This window comes from Ahaetulla prasina, chromosome 2 (assembly GCF_028640845.1).
Source record: "Ahaetulla prasina isolate Xishuangbanna chromosome 2, ASM2864084v1, whole genome shotgun sequence".
Taxonomy (NCBI): Eukaryota; Metazoa; Chordata; class Lepidosauria; order Squamata; family Colubridae; genus Ahaetulla; species Ahaetulla prasina.
Window position 1 is genome coordinate 8,450,851 of NC_080540.1, and position 21,226 is coordinate 8,472,076.

At 43.6% G+C, this 21,226-nt stretch overlaps 2 protein-coding genes across 8 annotated transcripts; one reads left to right on the forward strand and one right to left on the reverse strand.

Annotated features, from left to right (window-relative positions):
* Window positions 1–970: 970 nt before the first annotated feature.
* On the reverse strand, window positions 971–10,940 carry LOC131193119 (zinc finger protein OZF-like). Of its 2 annotated transcripts, none has more exons than XM_058172979.1 (2): window positions 10,809–10,940; window positions 971–6,916 (listed from the first exon to the last, which is right to left on the reverse strand). In XM_058172979.1, the coding sequence occupies exon 2, from the start codon at window positions 6,186–6,188 to the stop codon at window positions 4,569–4,571; it is 1,620 nt and encodes a 539-aa protein (XP_058028962.1). In that variant the 5' UTR covers window positions 6,189–6,916; window positions 10,809–10,940; the 3' UTR covers window positions 971–4,568. The 2 variants fall into 2 exon arrangements, with proteins under 2 accessions (XP_058028962.1, XP_058028963.1); XM_058172980.1 differs by lacking the exon at window positions 10,809–10,940 and adding an exon at window positions 10,348–10,611.
* Window positions 10,941–10,977: 37 nt separating this feature from the next.
* LOC131193129 (zinc finger protein OZF-like) lies at window positions 10,978–20,922 on the forward strand. 6 transcript variants are annotated; one of them, XM_058173016.1, is made up of 3 exons: window positions 10,978–11,096; window positions 16,899–18,460; window positions 18,652–20,922. In XM_058173016.1, exon 2 carries the CDS (start codon window positions 17,211–17,213, stop codon window positions 18,426–18,428), a length of 1,218 nt encoding a protein of 405 aa, XP_058028999.1. In that variant the 5' UTR covers window positions 10,978–11,096; window positions 16,899–17,210; the 3' UTR covers window positions 18,429–18,460; window positions 18,652–20,922. The 6 variants fall into 6 exon arrangements, 5 of the variants coding, with proteins under 5 accessions (XP_058028999.1, XP_058028994.1, XP_058028998.1 ...); XR_009153849.1 differs by having other exon boundaries at window positions 10,979–11,096; window positions 16,899–18,742; window positions 19,936–20,922; XM_058173011.1 differs by having other exon boundaries at window positions 10,979–11,096; window positions 16,899–20,922.
* Window positions 20,923–21,226: the final 304 nt, after the last annotated feature.

A 21,226-nucleotide genomic window follows, 5' to 3' on the forward strand; every position in this document is an offset into this window, starting at 1 on the left:
TGAGTGCCTTGCCCTAACAATCATACCAGCACTGACACTACCCAATTTTTTCCTTGTCAAAAGCTATTGATAGTTCTTACATTAAACAATGCATTATTAGAAATGTGTCGTGTCCCACTCCTCCGCTGACGGCTGGGTCAGGAAAATCCAAATCAGGCTTGCCTCTGCAGCTCTGCCCAAAGTCCTAGCAAAGTCCTCAGAGCAGGCAGGAGACCAGTAAGTGACTTCAGCAAGATAAGTTTGACTTTGCCTGACTCAAAGACTGCCAGAAAGCAGATCCTTTATATAGGCCATGGGGTGTGGCTTCATGACTCAGCACTCATTAAGGCCTGCCCCTCCTTTCCTTCTGTTGCCTCCGCCTATCCAATCTTCTGATGCGAGGGTCACTCCAATCAGCTGTTGGAAGTTAACTTTCCTCAGGCTCACATGCTGTGGAGGAGGGGGAGGGGTCTAGCTTCTCCGTTTGCCTGGGCATGGAGCCAGGGCTGGGGCCGGGGGATGCTCCCTCCTCTGCAGCCTGCTTGGGCATGGAGCCAGGGCTGGGGCCGGGAGGCATACATTCCTCCGTGTTCGGGAGCAGATAAGCAGACCCCGGCTGCGGTGAGAGCGGACAAGACACAACAAAATGAAAAGATTTTCCTCCGTTCAATTTTTTCCTCACATCGCCACCACCAAGTGGATACAATAGATATGTCGGAGTGCTGCTATCACTCAGCAAGAAAATAAGATCAAAGCAGGAGTTGCTAATAAACATGGAAATCCTATCAAAGCCAGGTTCTTTTTTCTCCTCAACTCAATATTCCTACAGCTCTTCTCCATCAGATTCATCTGCAAGAGAGAATAGCCTTTTCATTTGAAATTTTACATTGCTTTTTTCATTGGGCCTTGTGCCTATCTCTACACGTCCCTCACTCATCAAACACTGAACTTTTGGAGACCTCCTGGAGGCAGCCATCATTTTCAGTGCACCCACAATCCCTTAATGCAGTTTCCACAGTGTTAAGGTAGCGAAACAGAGCAGTTTCTCCCTCTCCCCACGTGACAATGACTCGGAAGCAGCCGCCATTTTGGCCCTGAGGCAGATGTAACAAAATGGCAGCTGCTTCCACAAATGCATCACATGGCCCAGGGTTGAATCTTAGGCACACTGAAAATAACGGCTGCTTCTAGGACATAGCCAGGTGGCCCTGGGATGCGTGTCCTGGGATTCTTCACAAACTTGAGGTTCAGAGATCTTCAAAGGTTATGGAGGAGGAGGCTGTGAGGCCTGGTGGGATTAAAGTCAGGCCTAAGGGCTGCAGGGACGCAGCAGAAGAAAAAAGCCTTTGGGGGCCCTGTGGGTGGGGAAAAGGCCTGTGGGGACTCTATGGGGAAGGAAACACCTGTGGGGACCCTGGGGAGGAGGGAAATGCCTACAGGGACTCTGTGGGAGAGGGCAAAGCTTGGAGGGATCCTGTGGAGAGGGAAACACAAAAATAACCAAAAAAAAAAACACCAAAAAAACACCACCAAGACAGTACACCTTTATCCAATTAATATTTTCCATTTTTTCTCTCTAATCACATGTGTATTTAACAGATTAACAGAGTTGGAAGGGACCTTACAGGTCTAGTCTAGGGGTCTGCAAACTTGGGTCCTTTAAGACTTGTGGACTTGAACTTCCAGAGTTCTTCAGCCAGCAAAGTCCACAAGTCTCAAAGGAGCCAAGTTTGCAAACCCCTGGTTTAGTCCAACCTCCAGCTCAAGCAGGAGACCTTACATCATTTCTGACAAATGGCAGTCCAATCTCTTCTTGAAAGTCTCAAGTGATGAAGCTCCCACCACTTCTGAAGGCAAGATGTTCCATTGGTTGATTGTTCTCACTGTCAGAAAGTTCCTCCTCATTTCTAGATTGAATCTCTCCTTGGTCAGTTTCCATCTATTATTCCTTGTCTGGACTTCAGGTGCTTTGGAAAATAGCTTGACCCCCCTCCTCTATGTGGCAGTCCCTCAAGTATTGGAACACTGCTTTCATGTCTCCCCTGGTCCTTCTCTTCACTAGACTAGCCATACCCAGTTCCTGCAACCATTCTTCATATGTTTTAGTCTCCAAACCCCTAATCCCTGCCACCAGTAGCCTCCCATCGACCTGTGCGCTCCCACAGGGAGGGCCTCCTCAGAGTGCCGTTGGCCAAACAATGTCGGCTGGCGACCCCCAGGGGGAGGGCCTTCTCTGTGGGGGCTCCTGCCCTCTGGAATGAGCTGCCTCCGGGGTTCCATCAACTCCCCGACCTCCGGACTTTTCGCCGCGAGCTGAAGACTCTTCTGTTCCATCGCGCAGGGCTAGCTTAAATGCAGCTTTTTAAAGGGATAGAAGGAGGGGAGAAGGGAGGAAGGAGTGAGAGGAACAGAAGAAAGGGAAAAGGAGAGGAAGAAAGGGAGGGGAAACGAGTAGAAGAAGAAGTTAGAAAGGGAGGAAGGAAGGAGGAGGAGGGGAAAGAAAGGGGAGGTAGAGAAGGAATAGGAGAGGAGAAAAGAAGAAAGTAGAAGAGGATAGAAGAAGGGAGGGAAGAGAAAGAGAGGAGAGAAGAATAATTGTTGTAAAATAAGGGAAATGAAGTGGTAGAAAGGCAGCCTCGAACATGCTTAAATTTATTAGGATAAAGACCGAATTAATCTGAAAGTTAAAAGAGAATATATATAATTAACAATGGATAACTAATTGAAATAATGTTAAGAAATTAGGATTTGAGGGCGGATGGTGATGCTGTGTATATAATAAGTATAGAAGTATTAAGATAAGATAAAAAAGTAGGACAAAAGAACATTTTGACAGAAACTGGAACTATGTAAAGTGTATTTGGATACGACAAGTTGTATAAGATATGATATGGTCAATACTCTGTTCATAAAATATGTGGGGGTGTGTGAAAGAAAAAATAAAATTTGATAAAAAAAAAAAGGTTAAAAGTTCTCCTGATAAGTTGAGTCAGTCATTTTCCGAAAACATTCTTCCAGTCTTTGTGAGGTGCAACTCATCCTTTGCCAAAAGCCCATCTTGGAAGTAGTACTGACCATGGTCCAGGAATCCAAAGTATTTTTGGCGACACCAACCCTTTATCCAGTGGTTCACTTCTAGAATTCTTTGTTCTCTTACTGGATGTTGTCCTTTCATTGGCAGTACAAATGAAAAAACTACTTGTGCACCTAAGTCCTTGAGTTTCTTGCCTAGCTGCTCATAATCATTCAATATTGTTTTCAAGTCCTTTTTTGTGTCATTCGTCCATACATGTAGTAGTAGAAAGGGGTAATAGTCTGTTGGTTTTATTATTTTGGTTAGGTTCTCAGCCACATCTTTGATTTTAGCTCCAGGGAGACAACATACCTCTCTGGATTGACTGTCTGGTCTACAGACGGCAGTTTCCCTTGAGAATTGAATCTCCTATCACCAACACTCGCCTTTTTTTCCCTAAGGAGGTTTGTGGTGTTTTTCTATCTATCACATTTGGTAGTGGTACTTTTTAAAAGACATTTGATGGTGCTTCTTCTCTGTTTTCTTCTAGTGAGAGTCCATGATATCACTTGCTTAGCACCAGTGGGGCTGCTTCAGACTGGGTTGGTTTGGACAGGGGTTTTGTACTAGGTTTGTGTTTTTTTCTATGAGTGACATGTTTCCATCTGTCTTTTTCCACTAAGGCAATGATGATTAACCTTTTTGCCGTTGCGTGCCAAAAGCTGGGGGAGCATGGGGGTGTCACGCACACATGTGCCCATGTGCAAAATTCAATGTGCCCTCCCCTCGCGCATTCCAAAGTTGGCAAAAGGGCCATTTCTGGCTTCTGGAGGGGGGAAGGTTGATTTCACACACCCCAGGCTCCTAGAAAGGCTCTGGAGCCTGGGGAGAGTGAAAAACGGGCCTTCACCACCCCCTGGAGGCACTCCGGAGGCCTGAAACAGCCTGTTTCCCAACTTCCAGTGGGCCTGGAAAGCGCGAAAATTAGCTGGCTGGAGCGCACATGCACGTCGGAGCTGAGCTAGGACAATGCTCGCATGCCCACCAATGTGGCTCCGCATGCCACCTGTGGCACGCGTGCCATAGCTTCATCATCACAGCTCTAAGAAGTTGTTTGGTCATTATTATGTTCAGTTTGGGCATATTCTGTTTTCAAGGTTTGGGGTTTCTCATTTCTCACTTCTGAGATATCTTTCAGTAAAATAAATCAGGGCAAAACTTAAATAGTCAATTTCTCACCTACCCTACCAATGACAGATCAAAAATGAAATTTAAATCTTGTCTAAATTCATCAACTTTTGCCTAATGTGGATTTCCTTGACTTTCTCTCCTGTGTGTAACCTACATTACGTACATATCATTTGTATGGTTTCCCTCCTGTATGTATCCTCCGGTGTCTCACCAGCTTAAAATGGTGACTGAAACTTTTCCCATAATCAGGACATTCAAAGGGCTTCTCTCCTGTGTGAGTCCTCTGGTGGTCACAACAGTAAGTGAAACTTTCCCCCACTCTGGACACTTGTATGGCTTCACGAGATCAGAATTACAACTGAAACTTTTCCCACAATCTGGATATTCATATCGTTTCTCTCGTGTGAGTCCTCTGGTGTTTCACCAGTTTGGAATTCTCACTGAAATGTTTCCCACAATTAGGACATTCAAAGGGTTTCTCCCCTGTGTGAGTCCTCTGGTGTACCACCAAGTTGGACCTTTGACTGAAACTTTTCCCACAATTAGGACATTCAAAGGGTTTCTCTCCTGTGTGAGTCCTTTGATGTTTAACCAAACTGGAATTCCAACTGAAACGTTTGCCACAATCAGAACATTCAAATGGTTTCTCTCCTGTGTGAGTCCTCTGGTGTTCCACCAGGTTGGAATTCTGACTGAAACCTTTCCCACAATCAGGACATTCAAAGGGTTTCTCTCCTGTGTGAATCCTCTGGTGTTTCACCAGGCTGCAGTACCAACTGAAACTTTTCCCACAATCGGGACATCCAAATATTTTTTCTCCTGTGTGAGTCCTCTGATGGTTCACCAGCTCAGAATTCTGACTGAAATTTTTCCCACAATCAGGATATTCAAAGGGTTTCTCTCCTGTGTGAGTCTTTTGATGTTTAATCAAATGGGAATTCAAACTGAAATGTTTGCCACAACCAGAACATTCAAAGGGTTTCTCTCCTGTGTGAGTCCTCTGGTGTTTCACCAGGCTTGAATTCTGACTGAAACCTTTCCCACAATCAGGACATTTGTATGGTTTTTCTCCTGTGTGAGTCCTTTGGTGTGTCACCAGGTTGGAATTCTCACTGAAACCTCTGCCACAATGAAGACATTCAAAGGGTTTCTCTCCTGTGTGAGTTCTTTGATGGCTTACCAAGTTGGAATTATGACTGAAACTTTTCCCACAATCAGGACATTCAAATGGTTTTTCTCCTGTGTGAGTCCTCTGATGGTTCACCAGCTCAGAATTCTGACTGAAACTTTTCCGACAATCAGGACATTCAAAGGATTTCTCCCCTGTGTGAATCTTCTGGTGTACCACCAAGCTGGATCTTTGACTGAAACTTTTCCCACAATCAGGACATTCAAAAGGTTTCTCTCCTGTGTGAGTCCTCTGGTGTTTAACCAAATGGGAATTCAAACTGAAAAGTTTGCCACAATCAGAACATTCAAAGGGTTTCTCTTCTGTGTGAGTCCTCTGATGAATCACAAGGCTTGAATTCTGACTGAAACCTTTCCCACAAACAGGACATTCAAAGGGTTTCTCTCCTGTGTGAGTCCGTTGGTGTTTCGCCAGGTTGGAATTCTGACTGAAACTTCTGCCACAATGAAGACATTCAAAGGGTTTCTCTCCTGTGTGAGCCCTCTGGTGGTTTACCAAGTTAGAATTCTCACTGAAACCTTTCCCACAATCAGGACATTCAAAGGGTTTCTCTCCTGTGTGTGTCCTCTGGTGTTTAACCAAATGAGAATTCCAACTAAAACGTTTGCCACAATCAAAACATTCAAAGGGTTTCTCTTCTGTGTGAGTCATTTTGTGTGTCGCCAGGCTTGAAATCCGACTGAAACGTTTGCCACAATTAGGACATTCAAAGGGTTTTTCTCCTGTGTGAGTCCTCTGGTGTATCACCAGCTGGGAATTTGCAATGAAACCTTTCCCACAATAAGGACAGTTATATGATTTCTTTCCTGTGTCCATCCTCTAGTATATCAGGAGGTCGGAATTCTGACTGAAAGTTTTCCCACAACCTTAGCAAATTCAAAGGGTTTTCCCCTCGTGTGAGTCCTCTGATGTATTACCATATCGCCATGCCTGCAAAAGCATTTACTGCAATGGGAGCAGCTATAGGACTTCTCTCCTGTGTGGGTCCTTTCATGAACCACAAGGGAGCTGATCTAACTAAATCTTTTCCCACATTCGGAGAATTTGTATGGCTTTCCTCCAGTGTGGATCCTGTTATGCATAGTATATGATTTGCTATGTGTGCTTTTCCCACAATAGGCACATCTATGGAGCTTTTCCACCACTGATGTTCTTGAAAAGTTCAAAAATACATGTGATCTTTTGTTGCATGGAGCTTTAATTCAAGCTACTGTTTCCTTCCTCACAGGGCAAGGCCTGCATTACTGTCTACCTTTAGTGGCTATCCAATTGTCTTTTTCCTCCTCACTCACCTCTAGATATTTCCCTCTTTTTCCTAATGGAAAAAATAATCTCCTTTGACCTTTTCATGTAATCTATTGTTGAGTTCTGCATCCTCTACTTTTTCCAGTTTGAAATCTCTTCTTGATTGTCTCCCCTTTGTCTCTCACCAGCTGGGGAAAGAGAAGAACTGAGTGCTTTTCTGAAGGCTCAATTTGTTTTCATTTTCAAAGTTGCTGGTTATTCTCAGTTGTCCGGAGTGCTCTTATTGGTATCCTCTTCATCTGTAAGATTAAATAAAAGTGTAAGTTTAAAATTGTTTCTTTATAAAATGATTGCAGAAGATGTGAAAAAAGTATACAAGTAAAAAGCAAACATGCAACAATGCTGAAATAGCTTCTAATGTTAATTACGATTCATTTGACTCATTGAAGATTACTGAGATCCAAGTTCAAATATACATTCAATCATGAAATACATTTGTAGTCAATCACAAATTCTTCATACTGCAATTATTGGGGAGAATCTCTGTAATTCAGATAAATGTTTTACCAAACATGCTATTTCTCTTTCACACTTCAAATGTTGTAACTGTAACTCAATATAAAGTATGGCAGATGGACATTTCTAAGTTTGGTGGATTTATGGTCAAATAATATCGTTCAATTATTGTGACCCTATCCTCAAATCTAAAGAAGAGTTGGAATCAGAAGGATATTTGCCACTGATTTATCCGTTTACAATGGAAAGAAAGAATTGAACTAGATCAAAAGAGCTATGGATATGATTTTGTGAAAAATGAATTGGAAATGAATTGTTGAAAATATTATTGCTATGGTTTATAAACTACTATTGAAATTGAATGTCAGCCCTGGGGCCCATCTTTTCTTTTGGATCTTAAAGCCTGCCAGATTTAGTGTCTGAGAAATCAAGAGCGGGGATTGTGAGCTGGTTGAGATATATAGCCGTAACAACATTCTTTTCTCTGGGAGTCAAGGACATTCAGTCTGCACCTGGATAGGCGACTGGGGAATGTCTCCAGTTGGGATGGTGGAGTGTTTGGATTGTGTGATGGATATGTGGGTGCAGGGGATGGAATTGCCTGCCTTGGAGTCTTCATTGGTTGAGGTTCTTACTTGGAACCATGACACTGAACTTGCAAAATGAGTATGTAAAGCATTGTATGATTCAGTGGGCAAAGAACTTTGGATGTAATATAATCCGTGAACAATGGAAGAATATAACAGAATTACAGAATTGGAAGGGACCTTGGAGATCTTCTAGTCCAACCCCCTGCTCAGGCAGGAAGCTCTATACCAAATGGTTTTATGAGTTTGGTATCTAACGTTGAAGAAATTCTGAAGAATGTATAAGGCACCTTGAATGTTGGAAATGTAAATAAGATATTTTATCATTTATGGTGGACATGTGCCAAAGAAATATTGGAAAAGGATTCACATTTTAATATAGAAAATTCTTAAAGGGAATATAAAGATGAAACCAGAAAGTTTTCTTTTAGTGGATAAAGACCTTGAAAAAAATGAAACTTTGATGTTATATGTGTTGTTGGGATCAAAATTTTTGTATTTTACATTTTAATGAATTAATAATTTGGGTAAAAACAAATTCTTAGCACCGCAAAGGGTTATTATGAAATATATCTAGACGTACTGGGAATGGATTATACAATTGTAGATAGATGCATACAGAAGGCAGTACAAATACACACATCTGCAAATATGTATATATGTAGAAAATTGATGTTTTCAGCCTGAAAGTTGTCCCTACAACATTCAAGACAGTTGCCAATGTTCCCAGGAGTCGACATCCCAGCAAATTCACCCCAAGGTCAGACCATGCAATGCTGAGAAATGCTCACCCTGCACAAGGAGGAGACCCTGAAATAATGCTCTTTTCACTCCTCCAACTTGTCCTTAACTCACCTTCCAGTTGCTGCTCTTCCCTTGGAAGTGCACAAGAGCCACTCTGCACACCATATTCCTCCCATGAGTGAGCCAGACATTCCCTTCTGCTTCTCCTCCCCCATCCTTTCTAGCAATGCAGTACTTGATGTTTTAATTCCTTTTAGCTCCATCAGATGCCACTATTATATTATTGGCTTTTTAGTCACAGAAGCTGCTTATCTGACTGCCATCTCGGAACAGGAGGCCAAAAAACTGGCTTGTCCTGTCTCTACCTAAGGCGTTTGCAAGATGTTTTCACTGGTTACATGCTATCAAGTCATTTTTTGATTCCTAGCAACCTATCATTCCAACTGAGCCAAGTAAAATAGGGAAATCGGACACCACTTACCTTGTGAAGATTAGCTACGTGCCGAGCCCTAAAAGTTCATGAAGTTCTTACAGAATAAAAGTTGGAAAGAACTCCAAGCAGGAAACCCTATACCATTCTGGACCACTGGCTATCCAATCTCCACCTAAAAACCTTCATTGATGGAGCCCCCACAACTTCTGGAAGCAAGCCGTTCACTGGAAGGCCAAGGAAACTTTCAAATTCTGATCTGGAAATTCACTAAGGACCCGGCTCAGCATCTGGCAGCTTAACTGGGATACCAAGTTGATCCTTCTACAGTCTGAAGAAGCCCTATCAGGAATGGTTTTTGTGGGTGGGTAGCAGCCAAGACACAACTTTTACAGAAGGAACAGGATGAAAAGGCAAAAACTGAACTAAGGATCAGTAAAAAAGAATGTTATGGAATGATGAATCCAAGATTGAAATTTTTGTTGACAATCCAATTGTCAACAATATGTGAGAAGAGTTGGAGAGAGAGAGATACAGGAGTGTTGTAGCCTTCAGGGAAACATGGTGCAGCATCTGTCTTGGTTTGGAGCTACATTTCTGCAAGCGGTATTGGCAATATTGATGGGATCATGAACCCTGGAAAGTACAGACAGGTTTTAATTCGTCATGCCATTCCTTCCGGAAAGGGCCTGGTTGGGAATGGGTTTATTTTTCAGCATGATAACAGTCCTAAGCACACTGTTCCTGCAGTGAAGGGATATTTAGAGAGAAAGAGAGCTGATAAAATACAGTGATAGATTGGTTTCCACAGAGTTCAGATCTGAATATCATGAACACTGTATGGGATCAGTTGGATAGAGAAAGAAATAAGACAACCTAAATCTAAAGAATAACTCTGGGATGTGCTAAAAGAAGCCTGGTATAATATACCAGAAAATAACCACAGAAAACTTCAGAACAGTCTCTCCCAAAGAGTTCCAGAAGTGCTTAGAGCCAAGGTAGTTCACAATAAATGCTGACTATTCCCTGAAGAAGCCATTTTGTTCCGCGATTTTTTGTTTGTTTCCATTTTATATACATATTTCTTGTATTTCCTATTTGAACCTTAATATAAAGATGGAAAAATAATTATGGTCATTAAAACTTTGCTAAAACAAACCTAATGATGGCTTAAAACGTTTGCACAATACTATTACTTTTCCTTTAAAGGCATGTTTTGAAGCAGTAGACTTCCAAAATTATGAGGAAGCTGTCAACAGAAATCTTGAGAACATCCTTGGTGCTTCTCCCAAAGCTTGTCTTTGTGACACTCCAAACTATAAACAGTAGGGAGCTTCAGTGCAATTAGCAACCAAATAATAATGGTGAAAATAAGTAAGAGCCCTTGAAACCTCTCTCAGCACTAAAAAGTTAAATATGTTGTTGCCAATCAAACAAGAGGAAAATAATGTACCTTGTGACTTCCCCTTGATTTTCATGATCCCTCTCCATTTGATATCTCTGAAAATTGCTGCAAATGCTGAGAGCAGTTAGGAAAGGAGGTTGCACGAAATTCCCTCAATTAGGCTGTGATCTGTGATTGTTGTGCTGTCTTTTGGCTCCTTTTATCCTTGGGGAACATGTAACTCTATTGGTGGAAAGGGGGAATCAAGTTGTTGTTTGGGTGCAGCTTCATTTTAGAGATGAAAAAACCCTTAACACAGGAGAAGGAAGGCAGGAAATGGATCCTTCTACTCAGAACAAGGGGTTCTTCCATATTTTTGGGAGGAGAGCGGTGTGCATTTATGAGAGCCAAAAATCGGATGGCATTTTTGGCACACAGTTAGTTATGCATTTTAATGCAATTTGTTAGTCAGAAAAGAGCGATGAATTCCTACTTTGCATTTAGAGGCGCAGGTTAGCATATGCAATTACCTTTTTCAATCTCGATCCTTGTTTTTGATCTTTTGGGCTTTCCTTGGGGGGGTGGGGTGACTGTCTTTGGCATTGCTTGCCGGACGCCCCAGTCACCTTCTCCCGGCAGCGGCTCCAACGAAGGGGTTAAACGCAGAGAGGTTTCGTTTTGCGCCTAGAGAGGAGGCAGGAAAGAGGGAAAAATAGGGGCCGGGAACCCAGTTTCCTGTCCCTCCTCCTTCCCATTCTGCTCTCCCTACGGCTTTTAAGTCAGGGCTGCGGAGATCCCCTCTCGGGGAGGGGCGCCAGGTGGGCAAGGGCGCTGCGAGAGGGGGAGGGGGCGGGGGGGGCAAGGAGGAGGAGGGATTCTTTGGGGAGGGAAGGAGAGGAGGTGGGGGTTTCCCCAGTTGCCCCCCTTCCCCTTCGGACCCTCCGCCTTTCCTTGCAAGGTTTTCTGCTCCGTGGGAACCGCTGCACCGCCGCTTCTCCTTTTCCTCGGTTGCTGCTTCTGCGAATGGCTCTCCGGTCCCCTTAAAATCCTCCTTCCTAGCCCCCCCCCCTCCTTCCCCAAAGCCCCGCATTTGGTGCAGGTCGGCTCCCAGGGTGAGGCCGCCTGGTGTTGGGGAAGGTTGGGCACCACCGTTTCCACCTTCCCCTCTGGCTGTTGGAGAGGATCTGCCTCCCGGGGTCTGGAGGGGAGGGAGAGGATCTGGGCTCAGAGGGATCGTGGCTGGAGGGGCCCCCTCCGAAGGTGGGATCCCTGCTAGGAGGAGCCCAGTGGCATCTGAATGGCGGGTGATGGAGACCCGAGAGGCATCCAGGTGGGTTTGGCCAAATGGGCAGCCCTGTCCAGGTGGGCTTGCTTGGAGATGCAGCACCTGAATCTGCCTCTCTTAACATGCCCAGATTCCCTTTCTGGTGACTGCTGCATCCCTCTTTCTCCCTACCCATGTTAGTGAACAGCCCTGTCTGCGGACATTTTCAGTTTTTATTTCTTATATGGGTTATATAAGACAGACATAGGACAGAGATCGACCCCAAGGCGCCTCTTATGTGGGGTGCCTCAGGGGTCGGTTCTCTCGCCTCTTCTGTTCAACATCTATATGAAGCCGCTGGGTGAGATCATCCGTGGTTTTGGGGTGAGTTGTCATCTATACGCTGATGATACCCAGCTCTATATTTCCACCCCTAACCACCCCAACGAGGCTGTTGAAATGATGTCCCAGTGCCTGGAGGCCGTACGGGTTTGGATGGGGAGGAACAGACTCAGACTTAATCCCACCAAGACCGAGTGGCTGTGGATGCCGGCGGCCCGGTACAGTCAACTAATTCCATCACTGACCATTGGGGGCGAACTATTGGCCCCCACGGAAAGGGCTCGTAATCTGGGCGTCCTCCTGGATGCACGGCTGTCTTTTGAAGATCATATGATAGCCGTCACCAGGGGAGCTTTTCATCAGGTTCGCCTGATACGCCAGTTACGTTCCTTTCTGGATCGGGCTGCCTTATGCACGGTTGCTCATGCCCTGGTTACATCCCGCCTGGACTACTGTAATGCTCTCTACATGGGGCTCCCCTTGAAGGGTACCCGGAGACTCCAACTGGTCCAGAATGCGGCTGCGCTGGGTGATAGAGGGAGCACCTTTGGCTCCCATGTGACACCCTCCTGCGTAATCTGCACTGGCTCCCAGTGGTCTTCCGGGTTCACTTCAAGGTACTTGTTATCACCTTTAAAACGCCCATGGCCTAGGACCGGATATTTACGGGACCGCCTACTGCCACCATTAGCCTCTCACCGACCAGTGCGCTCACAGAGAGGGCCTCCGGATACCGTCAGCTAAACAATGTCGGCTGGCGACCTCTAGGGGAGGGCCTTCTCTGTGGGGCCCCTACCTCTGGAACGAGCTTCCTCTGGGCTTCGTCAACTCCCGATCTCAAGTCCTTCCGCCGTGAGCTGAAGACGCTGCTGTTTCGAAGAGCAGGACTAGCTTGAACGTAGTTTTAAACTTGGGATTTTAAAAAAAAGGGTTTAAATGAGGTTTTAAATTTGTATTTAAAAGTTAGAGCATCAATTGAATTTAACTGTCTATTCTTTTAGCTTTTTATGTATTATATGTTTTTCTGTTGTTTTTGACTGTGAACCGCCCTGAGTCCTTCGGGAGATGGGCGGTATACAAATATAATAAATAATAATAATAATAATAATAATAATATAATCTACCCTGAAAAAGAAGCTCTTTGCAAACAGCTTTGCAAAGAGATGAAGAGGCTTCTGTGAAATAATTAGAAAGATAAAAGATTCTCAGGTCAAGGGAGAGGCCTGGGAGCTCTAAGAACTGCCGGCACAGCATTTTGGGGAAGAGAGACTGGTGTGCGCAAGAGGCAGGTTGGTTGAGCTCCAAAGAGGCTTCAGTTGTTGGGATAAGATGCCGTTTGGAGATTGTTTGTTTATATTGTATCCAGCCAATCCTTCCTCTTCCTAGGTCAGTTATGGTGAACCTTTTCAGCACTGAGTACCAAAAGGGTTGCATGGAAAGGTTGTGCACGCGCTCGTCGGGGCTGCAGTCCGGAAAAGCCGAACTTCCGGGTTCTAGCGCGTATGCATGCCTGACGATCAGCTGGATAGTGGGCATGTGCAGGCCAGTTCTTGGCGCTGCCGCGTGTGAAGGACAGCTGATCATTGCACGCGCATGCGTGCCAGAAACCCAGAAGACAAACAGGCAAGGTCGCACGTGCCAGGCGACATGGCTTCACGTGCCACTTTGGGCACGCGTGACATAGGTTCTCCATCATAGTCCTAGGTTATTCCATTACCATCTCCCCTTTCCAATTTTCAGTTTCCTCCCAATTTCATGTCTGTCATAGAATAGAATAGAATAGAATAGAATAGAATAGAATAGAATAGAATAGAATAGAATAGAATAGAATAGAATAGAATAGAATAGAATAGAATAGAATAGAATAGAATAGAATTTTTATTGGCCAAGTGTGATTGGATACACAAGGAATTTGTCTTGGTGCATATGCTCTCAGTATACATAAAAGAAAAGATACCTTCATTAAGGTACAACATTTACAACACAATTGATGGTCAATATATCAATATAAATCATAAAGATTGCCAGCAACAAGTTATAGTCATACAGTCATAAATGGAAAGAGATTGGTGGTGGGAACTATGAGAAGATTAATAGTAGTGCAGATTCAGTAAATAGTCTGACAGTGTTGAGGGAATTATTTGTTTAGCAGAGTGATGGCCTTCGGGAAAAAACTGTTCTTGTGTCTAGTTGTTCTGGTGTGCAGTGCTCTATAGCGTCGTTTTGAGGGTAGGAGTTGAAACAGTTTATGTCCAGGATGCGAGGGGTCTGTAAATATTTTCACGGCCCTCTTCTTGATTCGTGCAGTATACAGGTCCTCAATGGAAGGCAGGTCATAGGTATGGAATTTCTCCGAGTCTCTCCATAGCTTTCAGTTTCTGTAAATATTTAAGTATTTTAACATAATGTAAATCTCGGGCACATCAGAGCCGACTAACTTCAGCCTGGTGCATTATATGATGCTATTTTGTCCAGGGTTTTTTAAAGCAATTCAAAAGGATAAATCACTGTCTGGATTGATCATTTTTAATGCAAAACAGTTCAGTAAGTTTAATGCCAAGGGCATTGCCCACACATTCTCCCACATATTAAAAGTTCCTTGGCATAGGATATTAGGAAAAGAAAGAATGAACATTCAGATGAACATTTTGCCCCGATAGTTCTCCTTTTAAAAAAAAAAAAAGTCCTTAACCTTGACCCTGGCTCAACAGCAGTAACTGTGAACGGAATCTAGGACTTCCAGTGGACAGTCACCCTAAGTATGAACTAGCAGTGGGCTGCAGCTGTAGACAAAGCCAATGAAGTCCTAGTCTGCATCAACAGTGGGATAGTATGAAGAGCACGTGAGGTCCCAAAGCTACTCTATCAAGAGACAGCTGCACTTTGTTTTTCCTTGAAGATGGTTCTGAAGAAAATTCTTGGATGAGAAGCGAAACATCGTCAAGGAAAAATGAAGGAAGTCCAGTTGCCTCTTGAAAAAGCATTTTTGAGGTAACCATGACCTGGATGACTGAGAATCTGCACAAACATCACATGAGTGCTTGTTCTGCATATACTGACTGGTAAGACTACACTTGGAATATTACATCCAGTTTTGGTCACTGTGATTCAGAAAAGAGATTGAGATTCTAGAGAGAGTTCAAAGAAGAGCAACAGAGATGATTAGGGGATTGGAGGCTAAAACATACAAAGAAAGATTGCAGGAACTGGATATGTTTATCACAGAAAACAACTTGGGCTGACATGATAGCAATCTATTTGGAGGCTGACAAAGAAAAGAGGGGCTTGGCTTATTCTCCAAAGTGCCTTAGAGCAGGAGAAGTAATGGATGGAAACTTACCAAAAAGGGATCCAACCTAGAATTGAGGAAAAATTTCATCTCAATGAGAACCATCAATGCCTCCAGAAGTTGTGGGTGTTCCATCAGTGGAGGTTTTTAAGAGGAGATTGGACAGCCATTTGTCTGGAATGGTATAGTATCTCCTGCTTGGAGAGTTGGTCCCTTCCGATTCTTATTCTTTAATTCTGTTAGAACCTCATGAACATTTAGGGCTCAGCATGTAGCTAATCTTGAGAAGATAATTAGCGTCATATTTCACTGGGGTCAGTTGCAAAAGCAAGTTGTTAGGAGTCAGGCATGTAATCACCGAAAATGTCTTGCAAATGCCTTTAGGTAGATATGGGACAAGCTTGTTTTTCCACCTCCTATCAGGAGATGGCAATCATGAAGGCAACATCTGTGCCTAGAAAGCCAACAATACAGTAGCAGCATCTGTGGTTGAGTTTAAAGGAGTTAAAACCATCAAGTTACTTTTATTGCTAGAAAGGATAGGAGGAGCCAAGAAACTCAAAGGAATTTCCTCTTCCTGCTCACCCATGGGAGGAGGGTGATGTGCAGGGTGGCTTTTGTACTCTTCCAAGGGTCAAAGCAGCATCTGGAAGGTAAGTTGAGGACAGGTTGGAAGGGAGGCCGGGAGCAAGTTGGCCTGTTTGGTTTGGGTCCTGCCAACCGGTGAACATTTATGATGGTTACAGCATCCCACACTCATGATCCCCATTTGTGATCTTCCCAGCTAGATTCTGTCAAGGAAAATCAGTGGGGATGCTGGCAGGAAGTTGCAAGTAATAACAACAACAACAACAAAGTTGGAAGGGACCTTGCAGGCCTTCTAGTCCAACCCCCTGTCCAGGCAGGACACCCTACACCATTTCAGACAAATGGTTATCCAACATTTTCTTAAATTTTTCCAGTGTTGGAGCATTCACAGCTTCTGCAGGCAAGTGACAATCATGTGAAATTGACTTTTACAACCCCCAGTGATTTGCTTAACAACTGCAGAGGAGCAGATGTAAGTTGGCACTGTCACGTGATATTATGCTCATGATCAGTGATGTAGATGCCAATCCCAAATGCTGTAAGTAAGTGAGGACTGCTTGAATTGGGATGTCACCAGAATGGTTGTGGGTGGTATTTTCTGCCTTTACTTGGAGCTCAGGACTTCAATGGGCAAAACATTTTTCTGTCTGAGAACACGTGGCTTTTCTACATATATCCCTTTATAGGTGTGTGTATTTGTACATCTCTCTGTATGCACATATCTACAATTGTATAATCTATCCCCAGCACCTCAAGATAAATTTGATGATAACCTGTCAACTTTGGAAGCCATACACTGCCACATTCTCCTCTATGGGAAAGGAGGGGAGGAGGGTGGTCGTGTGTGGAAGCCTTCGGCCTAGTGTGGCTTCCAAAGCTGACAGGTTATCATCAAATATATCTTGAATATAACCCTTTACAGTACTAAGAATTTATGATTTGACACAAGTCAATAAGAGAATTTCATGAGTGAATGGGTATTTGAACTTGGATCTCTCTAATCTATCAATCATAATTAATGTAGGAAGTTATTCTAATATTGTGGCATGTTTGCTTTTCAATGTAATGTATCCTTTTTCTCACATCTGCAACCATCTTATAAATAGTTAAAGTTACACTTTTCTTTGCCTCTTACAGACAAAGAGGATGCCAATAAGAGCACTCCGGTCAACCAAGAATAGCAAGCAATGTTGAAAAGGAAAGCAAAGTTATTTTCCATTTCCTTCAGAAAACCACATAATTCTTCTCCTTCCCCAGAAGCTAAGAGACAAAGGATAGAAAATCAACAAGAAGATTTTTTGAGCTGGAATAAGTAATTTAAGCAGAACTCAAGGAAACAATATACAAAAAGATCACAGGAGATTATTTTTCCATTCAGAAAAAGTGGGAAATATCTGGAAGCCAGTGTGAAGTAAAAGGTTAATTAGATGGTCACATAGGGCAGACGTAATGCAGGCTTCACCCTGTGAGGAAGAAACTACTTCGAATCAAAGTTCCATCCAACAAGGATCACACGTATTTTTGACCTCTTCAATATCGGTGGTGGAAAAGCTTCATAAATCTGACTGTTGTGAGAAAGGAACAAATTGCAAGTCACAGCTGATTATGGAGAACATGATCCACATTGGAGAAAAGCCATATAAATATTCTGAATGTGGCAAAAACTTTAGTCAGAACTGCTCCCTTGTGGTTGATGGAGGGACCCAGACAGAACAAAAGCCCTACATATTTTCCCAATGTGATGAAAGCTTTGACATGCACAGCAACTTGGTAATACATCAGAGAACTCACAACAGGGAGAAATCATACGACTGTCCTGATTGTGGGAAGAGTTTCATTGGAAATTCCCACCTCATGAGACATGTGAGGACTCACACAGGAGAGAAACCCTTTGAGTGTCCCGATTGTGGGAAAAGTTTCAGTCAGAATTCCACCCTGGTGAAACATCAGAGGACTCACACAGGAGAGAAGCTCTTTGAATGCCCTGACTGTGGGAAAAGTTTCAGTCAGAATTTCAACCTGGTGATACACCAGAGGACTCACACAGGAGAGAAACCCTTTGAATGTCCTGACTGTGGGAAAAGTTTCAGTCAGAATTCCAACCTGGTGATACACCAGAGGACTCACACAGGGGAGAAATTGTATGATTGTCCTGATTGTGGGAAGAGTTTCATTACAAATTCTCACCTGGTGATACATCAGAGGACTCACACAGGAGAGAAACCCTTTGAATGTCCTATTTGTGGGAAGAGTTTCAGTCAGAATTACAGCCTGGTAATACACCAGAGGACCCACACAGGAGAGAAACCCTTTGAATGTTCTGATTGTGGGAAGAGTTTTAGTCAGAATTCTCACTTGGTGATACACCAGAGGATTCACACAGGAGAGAAACCATATGAGTGTCCAGAGTGTGGGAAAAGTTTCAGTCGGAATTCCAGCCTGGTGGTACACCAGAGGACTCATACAGGAGAGAAACCATATGAGTGTCCGGATTGTGGAAAAGATTTCAGTAGTAGGTCTAGTCTTCTAAGTCATGTAGGTTTACACACAGGGGAGAAACCTTTCAAATGTCCAGTCTGTGGACGGTACTTCATGCGTAAATCATCTCTTATTGCACACAAGGAAATCCACACAAGGCAAAAATTGATGAGTTTAGAGAAGGCTTGAATTTCATTTCTGATCTCTCATTGGGATTGTAGGTGAGAAATTGACTACCGGTAATCTACTTACAATCATAATTGAGCCCAAAAGTTATGTTGCTGTGTGAGAAATTTTTTGAATGAGTTTTGCCCCCTTTTCCTGCCACGTTTGTTTAGGTGAATCAATGCAATTGTTAAAAGAGCAACACGATTGTTAAATGAATCTGATTTCCCAATTGACTTTTTTTCAGGTTGATCCCATGACCCTGGAAAGGTTGTTAGGTGATCCCATGACCCTGGGAAGTGCAAACATTATAAATGTCAGTTGTCAAGAATCCAAAGGTAAATCACATGACCATAGGGATGCTGCAATGGTCCTAAGTGAAAAATGCTCATAAGTCACTATTTTCATTGTAACTTTGAATAGTCACTAAGCAAACTGTTATTAAGTTAAGGACTACCAGTATTTGAATTCTGCCCTAATGCTTTTAAGTAAACACATCTCAGAATAAGACAGGTAGATGGAGAGAAAAAAAATGGAAAATCTTAGTTTGAAAAACGCTCACTACCAACAACTGATTATCAGCAAAAAAAAAAAAAAATTCTGGATGTTTCCTTTTGCAGAAGTACTGAAATTCCTCAAAAAGGCTTTTGGGTGGTGTTTTTTTGTGTATTGATTATGTAATTCCCACATGTGGAGTTTCCAACTTCTACATTGGTGTCCTCCCGCTTTTGAGTGCCAGAATTCCCCAGCCACCATTACAAGTAGTCATTGATGCACAACTCTAATGGGGCCTGCCAATTAGTTGTCTGTTGTATTAAATGAGACTGCTTTGCTTAATTATTCTCTGCTCTCCGTGATGTTGCCATTAAATGTGCGAGTCGTTAAGTGGAACAGTGGCTACCTCAGTATTGGGGAAAGCTCTTGGAGTCCAAACGTGGCCCAAGCTTCCCTTCCCTAGGCCTCCCCAAGACACCTGGTGCTCTGCTTCCCAAATCTTGTGTCCCCAAACCTTTCCCGCCCCCACAGATCCTACCCAACCTTTCCCCCCACCAGGCCTTTCCCCACTCCCACTGGAGCCCTTAGGCCAAACTCCCACCCCACCAGGCTTCACACCCTAAACCACCTTATTTTTTTGAAGTTTTCTGATCTCACAATCAGAAGGAGGGTAGACTGAAACATTCCTGGGCTGCATGATTGTAATCCTGAGAGCAGTCATCATTTTCAGTGTGCCCAGGATTCACCAATGAGCCACGCAATGTACTCGTGGAAGCAGCTGCCATTTTGCCACGCCTGCCTCAGGGCCAAAATGGTGGTTACTTTTGAATCACTGTTGTGTGGGAGAGGGAGAAACTGCTCTGTTTTGCTACCTTAACACTCTGCAGACCGTCTTAAGGAGTTGGGGTGCTCTGAAAATGAGGGATGACCGGGATATATCCAAAAAATGTACGATGGGTGTGCAGGAAGTAGGCCCAAGGCCCAGTGGAAAAAAGCGGTGTAAAATTTCACATGTAAAACCTGTTCTGCCTTGCAGATGAACCTGTTGAAGAGCTGTAGGAATATTGAGTTAAGGAGGAATGGTATCCTGAGTTTGATCACAGGATCTCCAGGTTTATTAGCAACTCCTGCTGTGATCTCGTGTTTTTGGAGACGCCTTCTTATGACTATTTAATAGTTGCTGGGTGACAGCAGGACCAAGTTGTGATGCATCCCCCTTGTTGGTGACGATGTGAGGGGGGGAAAATGATTAGTGGAAAATGTTACATTTTCAAAAATGCATTGTGTAAGAACTATCCTTAGCTTTTGAGAAGGAAAAAGTGGATAGTGTTGTTATGAACATTTGGGCAAGGCAAAATGCTCAGTCCCCTCAAACTGTGAGATGTGCAGTGAATAAGTTTAATAATAAAATTAATACTAAGATAATGTAAAGCCCTTTTCTGAACTCTTGCTCAGTGGTGAAGTCGCCACATATATGCTGGGTTTCTCACACACTACAATTGTTAAACTACCTGTAATCTGTCTCTTGTGCATTCTGCATCTATAACCAATCTGTTGTCTTCAGTTTCACTTCCCTCCTCATTAAAAATTAAAAAATTCAGGTTTGATGGTGGATCAATCCGGCTACTCTGTGCCTCTGGATGATGTGAGCTGCAGTTAAGCTTCTGCCTCTTAATTTATTGTTGCATTGCTATTTATCTCAGTCCTAAATTCTATGAAAGAATGACATTTCTTTAGGCACAGTTAAAAAATTAGAACGGCTAAACTGGATGCTTTGATTGGCTTTCTTCTCAGATTCAGAGATGGTCTTCTCCATCACTGCCAGTCTGAGAGAAGGAAGTTAAGACATTTCAAACTGGACAACTAAGCTACGGTTACCCTGGTAATTTACAACCTCTAATTCAGCCTAAGCTTGGGGTATCTGAAGGTGCCTGTCACCCCTCTTAGTTCTTCTGAGCTCTATGCCCAGCTATTTTATTCCTTCTTTTAAAAGATTGAGAACTTCACAGATTACCGTATATACTCGAGTATAAGCCGAGTTTTTCAGCACGTTTTTTGTGCTGAAAAGCGCCCCCTCGGCTTATACTCGAGTCTACGCCTTGATGTACTTGGAACCCGCTTTGAGAGCGCCAAAGAGGCGGCGAGATCGTCCGCGGATTTGCCCAAGGCTGAGCAGTTCGCGCGGACCTGAGCCAAGCGGTCCCAGTCCAGCGAGCGGTGAAAGCGACATGCCGAGCGCCGCCCGCTTTCACCGTTCGGCTGGACTGGGACCGGCTTGCTCGGGTCCGCAGTAACTCCCGCCAGGCTGTGCCAAGAAACCATTTAAA